The following is a 19,576-nucleotide window of genomic DNA, read 5'->3' on the forward strand; positions in this document are numbered from 1 at the left end:
TTTGTGCGTACGCAACATTTATAACGTTAAATGGATGGGACTAGAATTCATTAGTTCATTTGCATGTGTCCGTGTATGTCTACTGTGTAACACTCAGTCCACACACATATGACAGGAGCTAAAATGACAAGCAGAGAGGCTCTCTTAGGACTCAGTTATCCGTGATTGATAAGGATAATGCCAAGGTGCATCTCTGTCATTGATGCATATGCAAATGTGCTCATACATATGAATGTGGAGTCTGGGAATAAATAGTTAAAATGGGAGGAGGTTCGGATCTTGATTCATCAGTATTTTGTTTGATCATTCCTGAGATTGACCTTTCACCTTCACAATCCTACTGTAATGCAGGCTTGATATTTACTGTAGGTAATATCAATAGTTGTAAATTGGTTGATAAAATGTGTTGAAAAAATAATATTAAAATAATTTGTTCAACATTTTGGTCCCTTTATTTGATGTAACCACATTGTTAAACAACAAAACAACCATGGCAATTTCATCACCAGATCTAAATATCACTTTGCTAGACAACATTTTTTAAAACAAATTCAAGAGAAAAAAATGAGGAAAACAAAATATAATATAGACAGTGGAAATATGAAAAGCAAAACAAACAACATTGACATTAACCTCTCTTCATTAGAATTCCAACACTGTTTCTCTGTGTTCCCGTCACCAAACGGCTGCATGTTAATAATACAACTATGCTGTGTGTTGACACAATACTTCTTCTACACCTCATACTGTAAGTGACTGTCCATGTTCAGCAAAACATTCTTCTGACAAAGCACTGTACAATACTGTACTAAAACTGTTCAATGGACATAAAACCTGTGCAAAAATAACAGGCCGGGAGTCAATCCAAAACTCTCTATAGCAAGCTTGACATTTTAAGGTAGTTTCCAATTGAGCCATCTGCAGCATTTGCCTTGAATACGATTTCTGCAAATGCTGCAAACGCTGCCTTCAAAAGCACCATAGTCGACTGGAGCTCTCTACTTGAATCCCGCCCTCAGTCAAGAGTTGGATTCACAATCTCAGATGGATTCTGTTTCCATGTCTAGTGAGGATGAAGACAATCCGAAGTTCTCCAAACAGTATGCATGAGATGCATGGGCGGAGAGTAATGGTAGGACACGGTTACGGGGTCCATATTAGGACAGCCTCACAATAAGCCAAACTGCTCTTATAAAGTAGAATATGAGGGCAGAATGGACAGGGATGAAAAACAGTCTCCTTATCCAAATCCTGAGACTGGGAAACAGTAGGGTGGGGGCTGCTACAGTGCGTGGCAAGCTTGAGGTGCACATTAATAGAATGTTGGCTGATATGTTTCTACACAATTCCGTTAAAATGGTATATGTTTAAAGATGTGAGTATGGCACTATCGACCAAATTAGGGGAGACTGGGGCAATTGTAAAAATGTTTGCATTTTACTCTTTTGCTCAGAGACCACTCGAACGAGGCCAATATTTTTTTTTATATAAGAAACTTACATCTGTGTCCTAATCATTCATACCATGTATATGTCTGTGCATAATGACCGTCAGATCACATTATTGATTGTAATCCAAAAAGGTCCGGACATTACATGTGCCCTGTGTCAAGGGAAATTGTAACAGTAGCTGGGGTCAAATGTAACACCTAAAAAATAAACAAAATAAATTCACTTAATTCATAAACATTCATGTTTTTTAAGTTATCATATTATCATAGACGAAAATAATGATTTTTCAATAAATATGAATATTGTTTTGTATGTAAACAATAATTACAGTAACACCCCTGTTTGTGCATGGCCATTTGGTTCCTCTCAAAATATCTGAATAATATGATGGTTTCCAGATTATATCTGCTTATAATTTCTGTGGCACTCTGCAGAACACCACGGATATTTAAAGTTATATGTATAATTCATACAATCTTAAAGTTAAAATCACTCGTTTTCATAATTTGGCTGCTTGGCTCAGGGTCATTTTAACACTGAATTACAATTGGCAATTGCCCCCAACCCAGCAGCCATGGCAAAACGTCATGTGCCTAGGAAGAGACAACAATAGTGACATGTCATTCATGTCAATGTTTAGTCCACATATAGTGATGAAAATTACGATCGTTTGAATTATTGGACACTAATGCCTATGCAGTATTATAAAAATACAACCGGTGGAAAAAACTTCTTTCATCCCTGAAAAACAAACATTTGCCCATTAAAAGTGAATATAGTGAGATATCTGGCTGTAACTTTTCAGACAAATGTAAATGTACTGTGTGTGTTTCATCACTCCAGGTTGTTTCTGTTTGGAGAAATGCAACGTGTTACAATTGCTCCCTGTTACGATTACCCCTAGTCTCCCCTACATGACACCATTTTAAAATGGGATTGAAGGTAAAGTAGTGCAAAATACAGTGGAAATGCCAAAACACATGAATGTAAAATAAGTTTTGATGAATACTGTGTAGAGCCAGCATAGAACGCTCAAGTGTTGACTGACTCTTCTCTCATTTTCAATGCAGCAAACCAGGGCCCGGATTCCCAAACACATCTTAGCCTTAAGATGCTTTTGAAAACCGGGCCCAGAATAATTCATGATTGTCTGCACAGCACAAGAACCATGGGACAAGAGGATGAGAACATGCCACAATACCAAAAGAAAAATGTAACTTTGCGAATGTGAGAACCAGCGTGTGCACATGGATGTAAGGGAGTTGCAGGAACCACAAAATCCAAAGAATTACAAAAAATATCTGCCATTTTGTGTCTGTTAAAACAAGGGGGAAATATATAATACAGTCGTTATTAATATTCTTTAAAAAGAGGTGCAAAGCCAGGTGGAGTTCAAATCTTCACATCTTGCATTTGTCTTCGTCTGTATCGGTTCTGTTTGTTAATCTGATTGTGTTGTTTTTGTGTGTGTGTTTTTTTTATCCCCATCAGCTGAAGCCATGTCAGTTTATTTTCTTGGTTTGTATTTTTACACTGAGGGAATAAAATTCAAGGCATATATCTAAAAAGGAAATTACTGTACAAGATCACATCACAGTCCAAGATGGACATTGAAGAAAGAGAAGGAAAGCTGTGTTTAAAGGTTTTCATTCCATTTTTTCTTTATACAAGCGAAAGGGGTCCCAGTCTTGCAAAAGCGCACACATAACCCCAGTGTGGAGGGTGTTTTTTTCTTCATTATAGAGTTTCACATGTGTGTGGTCACACACACATCCACTGCCTCATATGGGTTGGTGTCTGCAGTGTCAGCACTGTGTCCCACAGACACGAGAGGCAACGTTGCTCTCTCAGAATGAGCTAAGGGCCTCCAGAGCAACTTCATAGCAGAACTTGTACTGTTCCTAGAAAAGGGAAATAAAGACAGAGCACTAGTCAGTCATTGGCATGATTGTCATATCACCAATCTGTCAGAAATTTGACTCATTTTTTATAGTTATTAAAAAGGAAACACAAGCAGAGATTTGATATTTATGGATGCAAACTAGCCGTTCGTTCTTTATGTTTGATATTTATGGATGCAAACAAGTTGTTCGTTCTTTATGTTCCGTTGCCATGCCCAGTGGCAACGTTCTTATCCCTTGCTTGCTGCTAGCTAACCAACTACCAATGGCTACACAGTCTGCAGCCAGAATAACACCAACGTTTATTCCGTTGCATTTGTTTAAGCTGATCATCCTGCTTATACCACTGCTGCCAAAGAAAACAATACAAAGCAAACATTTACCGATAGAAATATATACAGTGCATTCAGAAAGTATTCAGACCACTTCCCTTTATCCTAATTATGTTACGGCCTTATTCTACAATTGATTAAATCAAATATTTTCCTCATTAATCTACACACAATACCCAATAATGACAAAGCGAAAACAGGTTTTTAGATTTTTTTTTCCAAATGTATTACAAATAAAAAACAGAAACAACTTATTTACTTAAGCATTCAGACCTTTTGCTATGAGACTCAAAATTGAGTTCAAGTGCATCCTTTTCCCATCGATCATCCTTGACCAACCTGCTTGGTGTCCACTTGTGATAAATTCAATTGATTGGACATGATTTGGAAAGGCACACATCTGTCTATAAAAGGTCCTAAAGCTGACAATGCATATCAGAGCAAAATCCAAGCCATGGGGTTAAAGGAATTGTACGTAGACAGGATTGTGTCGAGGCCCAGATCTGGGGAAGGGTACCAAAAAATGTCTGCAGCATTGAAGGTCCCCAAGAACACAGTGGCCTCCATCATTCTTAAATGTAATAAGTTTTGAACCACCAAGACTCTTCCTACAGCTGACCACACTTCGTACAGCTGGCCACAAAACTGAGCAATCGGGGGAGAAAGGCCTTGGTCAGGGAGATGAACAAGAACCCAATGGTCATTCTGACAGAGCTCCAGAGATCCTCTGTGGAGATGGGAGAACCTTACAGAAAGACAACCATCTCTGAAGCACTCCACCAATCAGGCCTTTATGGTAAAGATGGAAGCACAGTGAAAGGCTCATGACAGCCCGCTTGGAGATTGTCAAATGGCACCTAAAGGCCTCTCAGACCATGAGAAACAAAATTCTCTAGTCTGATGAAACCAAGATTCAGCTCTTTGGCCTGAAAGCCACGTGTCACGTTTGGAGGAAACCTGGCACCATTCCTAAGATGAAGCATGGTGGTGGCAGTATCATGCTGTGGGGATGTTTTTCAGAGGCAGGGACTGTGAGACTAGTCAGGATTAAAGGAAAGATGAACGGAGTCAAGGGAGATCCTTGATGAAAACCTACTCCATTGGGCTCAGAACCTCAAATCAAATACAAATGTATCTGTCACATAGGCTGATTACAACAGGTGTAAACGTTATCATGAAATGCTTACTTATGCTTAACCAACCAACAATGCAGTTTGAAGAAAAACAAGATTTAAGAAAATATTATAAATAAACTAAAGTTACAAAAATTAAAGGCCAATAATAAAATACCAATAACAAGGCTATATACAAGGGGTACCGGTACCAAGTCAATGTGTGGTGGTACAGATTAGTCAAAGTAATATGTACATGTACGGAGGGATAAAGTGACTATGCTTAGATAATAAACAGTGAGTAGCAGCAGCATAAAAAAGGGGGAGGGGGGGTCAATGCAAATATTCTGGATAGCCATTTGATCAGCTGTTCAGGGTAGTGTGAAGTCCAATAGAGAGAGTGTCATCTGTGGATCTTTTGGGGTGGTATGCCAATTGGAGTGGGTCTAGGGTTTTTGGGATGATGGTGTTGATCTGAGCCATGACCAGCATTTAACCTCAGACTGGGGCGAAGTTTCACCTTCCAACAGGATGATTCTGAGCACACAGCTGGCTTCGGGACAAGTCTCTGAATGTCCTTGAGTGGTCCCTCAGAGCCTGGACCTGAACCTGATCGAACATCTCTGGAGAGACCTGAAAAAAGAAGTGCAGCGACGCTCCCCATCCAACCTGACAGAGCTTGAAAGGATCTGCATAGAAGAATGGGAAAAACTCACCAAAGACAGGTGTGCCAACCTTGCAGCGTCATACCCAAGAAGACTCAAGGCTGTAATTGCTTCCAAAGGTGCTTCAACAAAGCACTGAGTAAAAGGTCTGAATAACTATGTAAATGTCATATTCCTGTTTTAATTATTGTATACATTCGGAAAATATTTAAAACCTGTTTTCGCTTTGTCAATATTGCGTGTATATTGATGAGGATTTTAAAAAAATCAATTTTAGAAAAATTCTGAATACTTCTCGAATGCACTATATATACAGTGCCAGTCAAAAGTCTGGACACAGCTACTCCAGGGGTTTTCTTTATTTTACTATTTTCTACATTGTAGAATAATAATGAAGACATCAAAACTAGGAAATAACACATATGAATTCATGTAGTAATCAAAAAAGTGTTCCATCAAAATATATTTTATATTTGAAAATCTTCAAAGTAGCCACCCTTTTCCTTGATGACAGCTTTGCATACTTTTGGAATTCTCTCAACCAGCTTAATGAGGTAGTCACTTGGAATGCATTTCAATTAACGGGTGTGCCTTGTTAAAAGCTCATTTGTGGAATTTCTTTCCTTCTTAATGCGTTTGAGCCAATCGGTTGTTTTGTGACAAGGTAGGGGTGTTATACAGATGGTCCTATTTGGTAAAAGACCAAGACCATATTATGGCAAGAACTGCTCAAATAAGCAAAAAGAAATAGCAGTCCATCATTTCTTTAAGACATGAAGGTCAGTCAATATGGAAAATTTCAAGAACTTTTCAAGTTTCTTCAAGTGTTTATTCAAGTGCAGTCGCAAAAACCATCAAGGCTTCAGACAAACAGACAAGCTTACTTCACCAACAGATCAAACTAGAAACATGTTGGAGGATTTGACAACTTTAGATACGGAGGGGACAGGAGAAATTCATGTTCATCACTCACCACCTTAGGTATCAAATGCTCCAAGAAGATGTTTCTGCAAAAACAAAGCTACGTTTTTTCTTTATTGGACCTGTATTAAAATGTATCCAATTTCAGTTTGTGTAGTTGTTGGTGTAGCTTTCTTTTAACTTTATAGCAAGTACGATCTTCATGTGTAGGGGCATATTGTGTCGTGATTGCAAGGTGTCCCGTTATCTGGTTTTACTGTCCATTCTAGAATGCAAAAGTCAGAATCAGAAAAGTGTATGAAACAATGCTGTGGTATAACACTCGATAAAAAAAGAAAGAGAATCAAATTGTCTTTCATTAAACTTTCATGGACTATTAAGATGGTATCTTCAACATCACCAATAACTTTTTTATTACAGTAGTTTTGCACCAAAATCTACTTTAATTCTAAACGAACAGCTGTGCCCATCCTGAGATGGATCTGTCAAATGAAGCATCTGGTTTCTGAGGCTATATGAGAAGGCGTAGAGACATCTGTTAACACAACACCTGCAATAGCAAGACATCAGCCTGAGAATGTGTGTGCATACATGCGTGTGCGTGTGTCTCTGTGGCTGTGTCTACCCGTCTGTGTATGGTCTTGAACTTGTCCAATACAGCCACAACTGTGTGTCCTGGGTGTGTGTCCTATATTGCTGATAGGTACTCATAAACCCTCCTCAAGCCACCTATACAGTAGCACATCACCTGTTGTAGTCAGTGGAACGTACCATAGTCTCCACCATGTTGGATTTGTTGTTCCTCAGGGTCTTGACGGTGTGGAACACATCTACAATGTTCTGTTGCTGGATCATCTCACTGATGCTGCAGATGGCACAGAAGGTACCGCTACGTCCACCACCCATCCTGTTGGAGAGAGAGGTTAAAAGATAGGTAAAGAAAGGTGGATAAATGGGAACGAGAGAACAGTTAAGAGATGTAAAGAGAGGGATGAGAAAGGGACATAGAGAGCGAGGAAGAGGGACAGAAAGGTAGAAAAGGCCAAAGGAAGATGGAGAGAATGAGACCGAGAAAAATATATGGAGAGAGGTAAATGAAGAGGGAGAGAGATGAAGAGAGAGAGAGCGATGGAGGGGCAGGGTAAGGGACAGAGATGGAATACAGGGGTCCTCATGCTTCCCATCAGAAACATTGCGGAAACAGTTTGTGCAGAAATAGGGAGAGAGTAAAGAAAGAGGGAGAGTGGTAAAGAAAGAAGGAGAGACTAAAGAAAGAGGGAGAGGGTAAAGAAAGAGGGAGAGATGTAAAGAAAGAGGGAGAGAATAAAGAAAGAGGGAGAGAGTAAAGAAAGAGGGAAAGACTAAAGAAAGAGGGAGAGAGTAAAGAAAGAGAGAGTAAAGAAAGAGGGAGAGCGGTAAAGAAAGAGGGAGAGAGGTAAAAGCAAGAGGGAGAGAGTAAAGAAGGAGAGAGGTAAAGAAAGAGGGAGAGAGTAAAGAAGGAGAGAGTAAAGAAAGAGGAAGGGAGGTAAAGCAAGATGGAGAGAGTAAAGAAGGAGAGAGTAAAGAAAGAGGAAGCGAGGTAAAGCAAGAGGGAGAAAGTAAAGGAAGAGGGAGAGAGGTAAAGAAAGAAAGATAGTAAAGGAGAGAGTAAAGAAAGAGGGAGAGGGTAAAGAAAGAGGGAGAGGGGTAAAGAAAGAGGGAGAGAGGTAAAGAAAGAGGGAGAGAGGTAAAGAAAGAGGGAGAGAGTAAAGAAGGAGAGAGGTAAAGAAAGAGGGAGAGAGTAAAGAAGGAGAGAGTAAAGAAAGAGGAAGAGAGCTAAAGCAAGAGGGAGAGAGTAAAGAAAGAGGGAAAGAGGTAAAGAAAGAGGGAGAGAGGTAAAGAAAGAGGCAGAGGGTAAAGAAAGAGGGAGAGGGTAAAGAAAGAGGGAAAGAGTAAAGAAAGAGGCAGAGAGTAAAGAAAGAGGGAGAGAGGTAAAGAAAGAGGGAGAGAGAAAAGAATGAGGGAGAGAGTAAAGAAAGAGGGAGAGATGTAAAGAAAGAGGGAGGGACTAAAGAAAGAGGGAGAGAGTAAAGAAAGAGGGAAAGACTAAAGAAAGAGGGAGAGATTAAGAAGGAGAGGGTAAAGAAAGAGGGAGAGAGTAAAGAAAGAGGGAGAGAGTAAAGAAGGAGAGAGAAAAAAAAAGGGAGAGTGGTAAAGAAAGAGGGAGAGAGGTAAAAGCAAGAGGGAGAGATGTAAAGAAAGAGGGAGAGAGGTAAAACAAGAGGAAGAGAGGTAAAGAAACAGGGAGAGAGTAAAGAAGGAGAGAGGTAAAGAAAGAGGGAGAGAGTAAAGAAGGAGAGAGTAAAGAAATAGGAAGAGAGGTAAATCAAGAGGGAGAGTAAAGCAAGAGGGAGAGAGGTAAAGAAAGAGGGAGAGAGGAAAGAAGGAGAGAGGTAAAGAAAGAGGGAGAGGGTAAAGAAAGTGGGTGAGAGTAAAGAAAGAGGGAGAGAGGTAAAGAAAGAGGGAGAGAGTAAAGAAAGAGGGAGAGAGGTAAAAGCAAGAGGGAGAGAGTAAAGAAGGAGAGTGTAAAGAAAGAGGGAGAGCGGTAAAGAAAGAGGGAGAGAGGTAAAAGCAAGAGGGAGAGAGTAAAGAAGGAGAGTGTAAAGAAAGAGGGAGAGCGGTAAAGAAAGAGGGAGAGAGGTAAAAGCAAGAGGGAGAGAGTAAAGAAGGAGAGAGGTAAAGAAAGAGGGAGAGAGTAAAGAAGGAGAGAGTAAAGAAAGAGGAAGGGAGGTAAAGCAAGAGGGCGAGAGTAAAGAGAGAGGGAGAGAGGTAAAGAAAGAGAGAGAGTAAAGAAAGAGGGAGAGAGTAAAAGAAAGAGGGAGAGAGGTAAAGAAAGAGGGAGAGTAAAGAAGGATGGGTAAAGAAAGAGGGAGAGAGTTACAGAAATAGGGAGAGAGTAAAGAAAGAGGGAGAGAGGTAAAGAAAGAGGGAGAGACTAAAGAAAGAGGGAGAGGGTAAAGAAAGAGGGAGAGATGTAAAGAAAGAGGGAGGGACTAAAGAAAGAGGAGAGAGTAAAGAAAGAGGGAAAGACTAAAGAAAGAGGGAGAGATTAAAGAAGGAGAGGGTAAAGAAAGATGGAGAGAGTAAAGAAAGAGGGAGAGAGTAAAGAAGGAGAGTGTAAAGAAAGAGGGAGAGCGGTAAAGAAAGAGGGAGAGAGGTAAAAGCAAGAGGGAGAGAGGTAAAGAAAGAGGGAGAGAGGTAAGGAAAGAGGGAGAGAGTAAAGAAGGAGAGAGTAAAGAAAGAGGAAGGGAGGTAAAGCAAGAGGGAGAGAGTAAAGCGAGAGGGAGAGAGGTAAAGAAAGAGGGAGAGAGTAAAGAAGGAGAGGGTAAAGAAAGATGGAGAGAGTAAAGAAAGAGGGAGAGAGTAAAGAAGGAGAGTGTAAAGAAAGAGGGAGAGCGGTAAAGAAAGAGGGAGAGAGGTAAAAGCAAGAGGGAGAGAGGTAAAGAAAGAGGGAGAGAGGTAAGGAAAGAGGGAGAGAGTAAAGAAGGAGAGAGTAAAGAAAGAGGAAGGGAGGTAAAGCAAGAGGGAGAGAGTAAAGCAAGAGGGAGAGAGGTAAAGAAAGAGGGAGAGAGTAAAGAAGGAGAGAGGTAAAGAAAGAGGGAGAGAGTAAAGAAGGAGAGAGTAAAGAAAGAGGAAGAGAGCTAAAGCAAGAGGGAGAGAGTAAAGAAAGAGGGAAAGAGGTAAAGAAAGAGGGAGAGAGGTAAAGAAAGAGGCAGAGGGTAAAGAAAGAGAGAGGGTAAAGAGAGAGTAAAGAAAGAGGGAGAGAGTAAAGAAGGAGAGGGTAAAGAAAGAGGGAGAGAGTTACAGAAAGAGGGAGAGACTTACAGAAAGAGGGAGAGAGTAAAGAAAGAGGGAGAGAGAAAGAAAGAGAGAGAGTAAAGAAAGAGGTAGAGAGTAAAAGAAAGGGGGAGAGAGGTAAAGAAGGGGGGAGAGGGTAAAGAAAGAGGGAGAGACTAAAGAAAGAGGGAGAGGGTTAAGAAAGAGGGAGAGATGTAAAGAAAGAGGGAGGGACTAAAGAAAGAGGGAGAGAGTAAAGAAAGAGGGAAAGACTAAAGAAAGAGGGAGAGATTAAGGAGAGAGTAAAGAAAGAGGGAGAGAGTAAAGAAGGAGAGTGTAAAGAAAGAGGGAGAGTGGTAAAGAAAGAGGGAGAGAGTAAAGAAGGAGAGAGGTAAAGAAAGAGGGAGAGAGTAAAGAAGGACAGAGTAAAGAAAGAGGAAGCGAGGTAAAGCAAGAGGGAGAAAGTAAAGAAAGAGGGAGAGAGGTAAAGAAAGAAAGAGAGTAAAGGAGAGAGTAAAGAAAGAGGGAGAGGGGTAAAGAAAGAGGGAGAGAGGTAAAGAAAGAGGGAGAGAGGTAAAGAAAGAGGGAGAGAGTAAAGAAGGAGAGAGGTAAAGAAAGAGGGGGAGAGTAAAGAAGGAGAGAGTAAAGAAAGAGGAAGAGAGCTAAAGCAAGAGGGAGAGAGTAAAGAAAGAGGGAAAGAGGTAAAGAAAGAGGGAGAGAGTAAAGAAGGAGAGAGGTAAAGAAAGAGGGAGAGAGTAAAGAAGGAGAGAGTAAAGAAAGAGGAAGAGAGCTAAAGCAAGAGGGAGAGAGTAAAGAAGGAGAGAGGTAAGGAAAGAGGGAGAGAGTAAAGAAGGAGAGAGTAAAGAAAGAGGAAGGGAGGTAAAGCAAGAGGGAGAGAGTAAAGCAAGAGGGAGAGAGGTAAAGAAAGAGGGAGAGAGTAAAGAAGGAGAGAGGTAAAGAAAGAGGGAGAGAGTAAAGAAGGAGAGAGTAAAGAAAGAGGAAGAGAGCTAAAGCAAGAGGGAGAGAGTAAAGAAAGAGGGAAAGAGGTAAAGAAAGAGGGAGAGAGGTAAAGAAAGAGGCAGAGGGTAAAGAAAGAGAGAGGGTAAAGAGAGAGTAAAGAAAGAGGGAGAGAGTAAAGAAAGAGGGAAAGAGGTAAAGAAAGAGGGAGAGAGGTAAAGAAAGAGGCAGAGGGTAAAGAAAGAGGGAGAGGGTAAAGAAAGAGGGAAAGAGTAAAGAAAGAGGGAGAGAGTAAAGAAAGAAGGAGAGAGGTAAAGAAAGAGGGAGAGAGAAAAGAATGAGGGAGTAAAGATAGAGGGAGAGATTAAAGAAACAGGGAGAGAGGTAAAGAAAGAGGGAGAGAGGTAAAGAAAGAGGGAGAGAGAAAAGAATGAGGGAGAGAGTAAAGACAGAGGGAGAGGGTAAAGAAAGAGGGAGAGGGTAAAGAAAGAGGGAGAGAGTAAAGAAAGAGGGAGAGAGTGTAAAGAAAGAGGGAGAGGGTAAAGAAAGAGGGAGAGAGTAAAGAAAGAGGGAGAGAGTGTAAAGAAAGAGGGAGAGGGTAAAGAAGGAGAGAGTAAAGATAGAGGGAGAGATTAAAGAAACAGGGAGAGAGGTAAAGAAAGAGGGAGAGAGGTAAAGAAAGAGGGAGAGAGAAAAGAATGAGGGAGAGAGTAAAGACAGAGGGAGAGGGTAAAGAAAGAGGGAGAGGGTAAAGAAAGAGGGAGAGAGTAACAGAAAGAGGGAGAGAGTAAAGAAAGAGGGAGAGAGTACAAAAAGAGGGAAAGACTAAAGAAAGAGGGAGAGAGTAAAGAAAGAGAGAGTAAAGAAGGAGAGGGTAAAGAAAGATGGAGAGAGTAAAGAAAGAGGGAGAGAGTAAAGAAGGAGAGTGTAAAGAAAGAGGGAGAGCGGTAAAGAAAGAGGGAGAGAGGTAAAAGCAAGAGGGAGAGAGTAAATAAGGAGAGTGTAAAGAAAGAGGGAGAGCGGTAAAGAAAGAGGGAGAGAGGTAAAAGCAAGAGGGAGAGAGTAAAGAAGGAGAGAGGTAAAGAAAGAGGGAGAGAGTAAAGAAGGAGAGAGTAAAGAAAGAGGAAGGGAGGTAAAGCAAGAGGGAGAGAGTAAAGCAAGAGGGAGAGAGGTAAAGAAAGAAAGAGAGTAAAGGAGAGAGTAAAGAAAGAGGGAGAGGGTAAAGAAAGAGGGAGAGGGGTAAAGAAAGAGGGAGAGAGGTAAAGAAAGAGGGAGAGAGGTAAAGAAAGAGGGAGAGAGTAAAGAAGGAGAGAGGTAAAGAAAGAGGGGGAGAGTAAAGAAGGAGAGAGTAAAGAAAGAGGAAGAGAGCTAAAGCAAGAGGGAGAGAGTAAAGAAAGAGGGAAAGAGGTAAAGAAAGAGGGAGAGAGGTAAAGAAAGAGGCAGAGGGTAAAGAAAGAGGGAGAGGGTAAAGAAAGAGGGAAAGAGTAAAGAAAGAGGGAGAGAGTATAGAAAGAGGGAGAGAGGTAAAGAAAGAGGGAGAGAGAAAAGAATGAGGGAGAGAGTAAAGAAAGAGGGAGAGAGTGTAAAGAAAGAGGGAGAGGGTAAAGAAAGATGGAGAGAGTAACAGAAAGAGGGAGAGAGTAAAGAAAGAGGGAGAGAGTACAAAAAGACGGAGAGAGAAAAGAAGGAGAGTGTAAAGAAAGAGGGAGAGCGGTAAAGAAAGAGGGAGAGAGGTAAAAGCAAGAGGGAGAGAGGTAAAGAAAGAGGGAGAGAGGTAAGGAAAGAGGGAGAGAGTAAAGAAGGAGAGAGTAAAGAAAGAGGAAGGGAGGTAAAGCAAGAGGGAGAGAGTAAAGCGAGAGGGAGAGAGGTAAAGAAAGAGGGAGAGAGTAAAGAAGGAGAGGGTAAAGAAAGATGGAGAGAGTAAAGAAAGAGGGAGAGAGTAAAGCGAGAGGGAGAGAGGTAAAGAAAGAGGGAGAGAGTAAAGAAGGAGAGAGGTAAAGAAAGAGGGAGAGAGTAAAGAAGGAGAGAGTAAAGAAAGAGGAAGAGAGCTAAAGCAAGAGGGAGAGAGTAAAGAAAGAGGGAAAGAGGTAAAGAAAGAGGGAGAGAGGTAAAGAAAGAGGCAGAGGGTAAAGAAAGTGAGAGGGTAAAGAGAGAGTAAAGAAAGAGGGAGAGAGTAAAGAAGGAGAGGGTAAAGAAAGAGGGAGAGAGTTACAGAAAGAGGGAGAGACTTACAGAAAGAGGGAGAGAGTAAAGAAAGAGGGAGAGAGAAAGAAAGAGAGAGAGTAAAGAAAGAGGGTAGAGAGTAAAAGAAAGGGGGAGAGAGGTAAAGAAGGGGGGAGAGGGTAAAGAAAGAGGGAGAGACTAAAGAAAGAGGGAGAGGGTTAAGAAAGAGGGAGAGATGTAAAGAAAGAGGGAGCGACTAAAGAAAGAGGGAGAGAGTAAAGAAAGAGGGAAATACTAAAGAAAGAGGGAGAGATTAAGGAGAGAGTAAAGAAAGAGGGAGAGAGTAAAGAAGGAGAGTGTAAAGAAAGAGGGAGAGTGGTAAAGAAAGAGGGAGAGAGTAAAGAAGGAGAGAGGTAAAGAAAGATGGAGAGAGTAAAGAAGGACAGAGTAAAGAAAGAGGAAGCGAGGTAAAGCAAGAGGGAGAAAGTAAAGAAAGAGGGAGAGAGGTAAAGAAAGAAAGAGAGTAAAGGAGAGAGTAAAGAAAGAGGGAGAGGGGTAAAGAAAGAGGGAGAGAGGTAAAGAAAGAGGGAGAGAGGTAAAGAAAGAGGGAGAGAGTAAAGAAGGAGAGAGGTAAAGAAAGAGGGAGAGAGTAAAGAAGGAGAGAGTAAAGAAAGAGGAAGAGAGCTAAAGCAAGAGGGAGAGAGTAAAGAAAGAGGGAAAGAGGGAAAGAAAGAGGGAGAGAGGTAAAGAAAGAGGCAGAGGGTAAAGAAAGAGGGAGAGGGTAAAGAAAGAGGGAAAGAGTAAAGGAAGAGGGAGAGAGTAAAGAAAGAAGGAGAGAGGTAAAGAAAGAGGGAGAGAGAAAAGAATGAGGGAGTGAGTAAAGAAAGAGGGAGAGAGTGTAAAGAAAGAGGGAGAGGGTAAAGAAGGAGAGAGTAAAGATAGAGGGAGAGATTAAAGAAACAGGGAGAGAGGTAAAGAAAGAGGGAGAGAGGTAAAGAAAGAGGGAGAGAGAAAAGAATGAGGGAGAGAGTAAAGACAGAGGGAGAGGGTAAAGAAAGAGGGAGAGGGTAAAGAAAGAGGGAGAGAGTAACAGAAAGAGGGAGAGAGTAAAGAAAGAGGGAGAGAGTACAAAAAGAGGGAAAGACTAAAGAAAGAGGGAGAGAGTAAAGAAAGAGAGAGTAAAGAAGGAGAGGGTAAAGAAAGATGGAGAGAGTAAAGAAAGAGGGAGAGAGTAAAGAAGGAGAGTGTAAAGAAAGAGGGAGAGCGGTAAAGAAAGAGGGAGAGAGGTAAAAGCAAGAGGGAGAGAGTAAATAAGGAGAGTGTAAAGAAAGAGGGAGAGCGGTAAAGAAAGAGGGAGAGAGGTAAAAGCAAGAGGGAGAGAGTAAAGAAGGAGAGAGGTAAAGAAAGAGGGAGAGAGTAAAGTTGGAGAGAGTAAAGAAAGAGGAAGGGAGGTAAAGCAAGAGGGAGAGAGTAAAGCAAGAGGGAGAGAGGTAAAGAAAGAAAGAGAGTAAAGGAGAGAGTAAAGAAAGAGGGAGAGGGTAAAGAAAGAGGGAGAGGGGTAAAGAAAGAGGGAGAGAGGTAAAGAAAGAGGGAGAGAGGTAAAGAAAGAGGGAGAGAGTAAAGAAGGAGAGAGGTAAAGAAAGAGGGGGAGAGTAAAGAAGGAGAGAGTAAAGAAAGAGGAAGAGAGCTAAAGCAAGAGGGAGAGAGTAAAGAAAGAGGGAAAGAGGTAAAGAAAGAGGGAGAGAGGTAAAGAAAGAGGCAGAGGGTAAAGAAAGAGGGAGAGGGTAAAGAAAGAGGGAAAGAGTAAAGAAAGAGGGAGAGAGTAAAGAAAGAGGGAGAGAGGTAAAGAAAGAGGGAGAGAGAAAAGAATGAGGGAGAGAGTAAAGAAAGAGGGAGAGAGTGTAAAGAAAGAGGGAGAGGGTAAAGAAAGAGGGAGAGAGTAACAGAAAGAGGGAGAGAGTAAAGAAAGAGGGAGAGAGTACAAAAAGAGGGAGAGAGAAAAGAAGGAGAGAGTAAAGAAAGAGGGAGAGCGGTAAAGAAAGAGGGAGAGTGGTAAAAGCAAGAGGGAGAGAGTAAAGAAAGAGGGAGAGAGTAAAGAAGGAGAGGGCAAAGAAAGAGGGAGAGAGTAAAGAAGGACAGAGTAAAGAAAGAGGAAGCGAGGTAAAGCAAGTGGGAGAAAGTAAAGAAAGAGGGAGAGAGGTAAAGAAAGAGGAAGGGAGGTAAAGCAAGAGGGAGAGAGTAAAGCGAGAGGGAGAGACGTAAAGAAAGTGGGAGAGAGGAAAGAAGGAGAGAGGTAAAGAAAGAGGGAGAGAGTAAAGCAAGAGGGAGAGAGGTAAAGAAAGAAAGAGAGTAAAGGAGAGAGTAAAGAAAGAGGGAGAGGGTAAAGAAAGAGGGAGAGGGGTAAAGAAAGAGGGAGAGAGGTAAAGAAAGTGCGAGAGAGGTAAAGAAAGAGGGAGAGAGTAAAGAAGGAGAGAGGTAAAGAAAGAGGGAGAGGGGTAAAGAAAGAGGGAGAGAGGTAAAGAAAGAGGGAGAGAGGTAAAGAAAGAGGGAGAGAGTAAAGAAGGAGAGAGGTAAAGAAAGAGGGAGAGAGTAAAGAAGGAGAGAGTAAAGAAAGAGGAAGAGAGCTAAAGCAAGAGGGAGAGAGTAAAGAAAGAGGGAAAGAGGTAAAGAAAGAGGGAGAGAGGTAAAGAAAGAGGCAGAGGGTAAAGAAAGAGGGAGAGAGTAAAGAAAGAGGGAAGAGTAAAGAAAGAGGGAGAGAGTAAAGAGGGAGAGAGTAAAGAAAGAGGGAGAGAGTAAAGAAAGAGGGAGAGAGGTAAAGAAAGAGGGAGAGAGTAAAGAAAGAGGGAGAGAGAGTAAAGAAAGAGGAGAGAGTGTAAAGAAAGAGGGAGAGAGTAAAGAAAGGGGAGAGAGTAAAGAAAGAGGGAGAGAGAAAGAAACAGGGAGAGAGGTAAAGAAAGAGGGAGAGAGTAAAGAAGGAGAGAGGTAAAGAAAGAGGGAGAGAGTAAAGAAAGAGGGAGAGAGTAAAGAAGAGGAAGAGAGGTAAAGAAAGAGGGAGAGAGTAAAGAAAGAGGGAGAGAGAAAGAAAGAGGAAGGAGGTAAAGAAGAGGGAGAGAGTAAAGAAAGAGGGAGAGAGGTAAAGAAAGAAAGAGAGTAAAGAAAGAGGAGAGAGGTAAAGAAAGAGGGAGAGGGTAAAGAAAGAGGGAGAGAGTAAAGAAAGAGGGAGAGAAAGAAAGAGGGAGAGAGGTAAAGAAAGAGGGAGAGAGTAAAGAAGGAGAGAGGTAAAGAAAGAGGGAGAGAGTAAAGAAAGAGGAGAGAGTAAAGAAAGAGGGAGAGAGCTAAAGAAAGAGGGAGAGGTAAAGAAAGAGGGAAAGAGGTAAAGAAAGAGGGAGAGAGGTAAAGAAAGAGGGAGAGAGTAAAGAAAGAGGGAGAGGGTAAAGAAAGAGGGAGAGAGTAAAGAAAGAGGGAGAGAGTAAAGAAAGAGGGAGAGAGTAAAGAAAGAGGGAGAGAGTAAAGAAAGAGGGAGAGAGTAAAGAAAGAGGGAGAGAGTAAAGAAAGAGGGAGAGAGGTAAAGAAAGAGGGAGAGAGTAAAGAAAGAGGGAGAGAGGTAAAGAAAGAGGGAGAGAGTAAAAAAGAGGGAGAGAGTAAAAAAGGAGAGAGTAAAGAAAGAGGGAGAGAGGTAAAGAAAGAGGGAGAGAGGCAAGAGAGAGTAAAGAAAGAGGGAGAGAGTAAAGAAGGAGAGGGCAAAGAAAGAGGGAGAGAGTAGAGAGAGTAAAGAAAGAGGGAGAGAGTAAAGAAAGAGGGAGAGAGTAAAGAAAGAGAGGAGTAAAGAAAGAGGGAGAGAGTAAAGAAAGAGGGAGAGAGTAAAGAAAGAGGGAGAGAGTAAAGAAAGAGGGAGAGAGTAAAGAAGAGTAAGGGGAGAGAGTAAAGAAAGAGGGAGAGAGTAAAGAAAGAGGGAGAGAGTAAAGAAAGAGGGAGAGAGTAAAGAAAGAGGGAGAGAGTAAAGAAAGAGGGAGAGAGTAAGAAGGGGAGAGAGTAAAGAAAGAGGGAGAGAGTAAAGAAAGAGGGAGAGAGTAAAGAAAGAGGGAGAGAGTAAAGAAGGAGAGGGAAAGAGGGAGAGTAAAGAAAGAGGGAGAGAGGTAAAGAAAGAGGGAGAGAGTAAAGAAAGAGGGAGAGAGTAAAGAAAGAGGAAGAGAGGTAAAGAAAGAGGGAGAGAGTAAAGAAGGAGAGAGGTAAAGAAAGAGGGAGAGAGTAAAGAAGGAGAGAGTAAAGAAAGAAGAGAGGTAAATCAAGAGGGAGAGAGTAAAGAAGAGGGAGAGAGGTAAAGAAAGAGGGAGAGAGTAAAGAAGGAGGGAGAGAGTAAAGAAAGAGGGAGAGGGTAAAGAAAGAGGGAGAGAGTAAAGAAAGAGGGAGAGAGGTAAAGAAAGAGGGAGAGAGTAAAGAAAGAGGGAGAGAGTAAAGAAAGAGGGAGAGAGGTAAAGAAAGAGGGAGAGAGTAAAAGAAGAGAGAGAGTAAAGAAGAGGAGAGATGTAAAGAAAGAGGGAGAGCGGTAAAGAAAGAGGGAGAGAGTAAAAGCAAGAGGGAGAGGTAAAGAAGAGAGAGGTAAAGAAAGAGGGAGAGAGTAAAGAAGGAGAGAGTAAAGAAAGAGGAAGGAGGTAAAGAAAGAGGGAGAGAGTAAAGAGAGGGAGAGAGGTAAAGAAAGAGAGAGAGTAAAGGAGAGAGAGAGTAAAAAAGAGGGAGAGAGTAAAGAAAGAGGGAGAGATTAAAAGAAAGAGGGAGAGAGGTAAAGAAAGAGGGAGAGTAAAGAAGGATGGGTAAAGAAAGAGGGAGAGAGTTACAGAAATAGGGAGAGAGTAAAGAAAGAGGGAGAGAGTAAAGAAAGGGAGAGACTAAAGAAAGAGGGAGAGGGTAAAGAAAGAGGGAGAGATGGGAAAGAAAGAGGGAGGGACTAAAGAAAGAGGGAGAGAGTAAAGAAAGAGGGAAAGACTAAAGAAAGAGGGAGAGATTAAAGAAGGAGAGGGTAAAGAAAGATGGAGAGAGTAAAGAAAGAGGGAGAGAGTAAAGAAGAGGGTAGAGAAAGAAAGAGTAAAAAGAGGGAGAGAGTAAAGAAAGAGGGAGAGAGTAAAAGCAAGAGGGAGAGAGTAAAGAAAGAGGGAGAGAGGTAAAGAAAGAGGAAGAGAGTAAAGAAACAGGGAGAGAGTAAAGAAGGAGAGAGGTAAAGAAAGAGGGAGAGAGTAAAGAAGGAGAGAGTAAAGAAATAGGAAGAGAGAAAAGAAGAGGGAGAGAGTAAAGCAAGAGGGAGAGAGGTAAAGAAAGAGGGAGAGAGAAAGAAGGAAGAGGTAAAGAAAGAGGGAAATCAAGAAAGGGGTGAGAGTAAAGAAAGAGGGAGAGAGGTAAAGAAAGAGGGAGAGAGTAAAAGAAAGAGGGAGAGAGGTAAAGAAAGAGGGAGAGGGTAAAGAAAGTGGGTGAGAGTAAAGAAAGAGGGAGAGAGGTAAAGAAAGAGGGAGAGAGTAAATAAAGAGGGAGAGAGGAAAAGAATGAGGGAGAGAGTAAAGAAAGAGGGAGAGAGTGTAAAGAAAGAGGGAGAGGGTAAAGAAGTAGAGAGTAAAGATAGAGGGAGAGATTAAAGAAAGAGGGAGAGAGGTAAAGAAAGAGGGAGATAGTAAAGACAGAGGGAGAGGGTAAAGAAAGAGGGAAAGGGTAAAGAAAGAGGGAGAGAGTAAAGAAAGAGGGAGCGAGTACAAAAAGAGGGAGAGAGAAAAGAAGGAGAGAGTAAAGAAAGAGGGAGAGAGTAAAGAAGGAGAGGGTAAAGAAAGAGGGAGAGAGTAAAGAGAGAGTAAAGAAAGAGAGAGAGTAAAGAAAGAGGTAGAGAGTAAAAGAAAGAGGGAGAGAGGTAAAGAAAGGGGGAGAGGGTAAAGAAAGTGGGTGAGAGTAAAGAAAGAGGGAGAGAGGTAAAGAAAGAGGGAGAGTAAAGAAGGATGGGTAAAGAAAGAGGGAGAGAGTTACAGAAATAGGGAGAGAGTAAAGAAAGAGGGAGAGTAAAGAAGGATGGGTAAAGAAAGAGGGAGAGAGTTACAGAAATAGGGAGAGAGTAAAGAAAGAGGGAGAGGGTAAAGAAAGAGGGAAAGACTAAAGAAAGAGGGAGAGATTAAGAAGGAGAGGGTAAAGAAAGATGGAGAGAGTAAAGAAAGAGGGAGAGAGTAAAGAAAGAGGGAGAGAGTAAAGAAGGAGAGTGTAAAGAAAGAGGGAGAGTGGTAAAGA

General features: G+C 41.6%; 1 protein-coding gene across 1 annotated transcript in view; it reads right to left on the reverse strand.

Moving 5' to 3' along the window:
- Nucleotides 1-436: 436 nt before the first annotated feature.
- LOC135542364 (receptor-type tyrosine-protein phosphatase T-like) overlaps nt 437-19,576 on the reverse strand; it is a 553,030-nt gene continuing 533,890 nt past the window's right edge. Inside the window, exons 30-31 of the mRNA XM_064969287.1 lie at nt 7,154-7,289; nt 437-3,352 (exon numbers count right to left, since the gene is read on the reverse strand). Of these exons, the coding sequence (XP_064825359.1) occupies nt 3,299-3,352; nt 7,154-7,289 (190 nt within the window). The 3' untranslated portion in view covers nt 437-3,298. The remainder of the gene's footprint in view (nt 3,353-7,153; nt 7,290-19,576) is intronic.

The sequence above is a fragment of the Oncorhynchus masou genome, chromosome 6 (genome assembly GCF_036934945.1).
Source record: "Oncorhynchus masou masou isolate Uvic2021 chromosome 6, UVic_Omas_1.1, whole genome shotgun sequence".
NCBI lineage: Eukaryota > Metazoa > Chordata > Actinopteri > Salmoniformes > Salmonidae > Oncorhynchus > Oncorhynchus masou.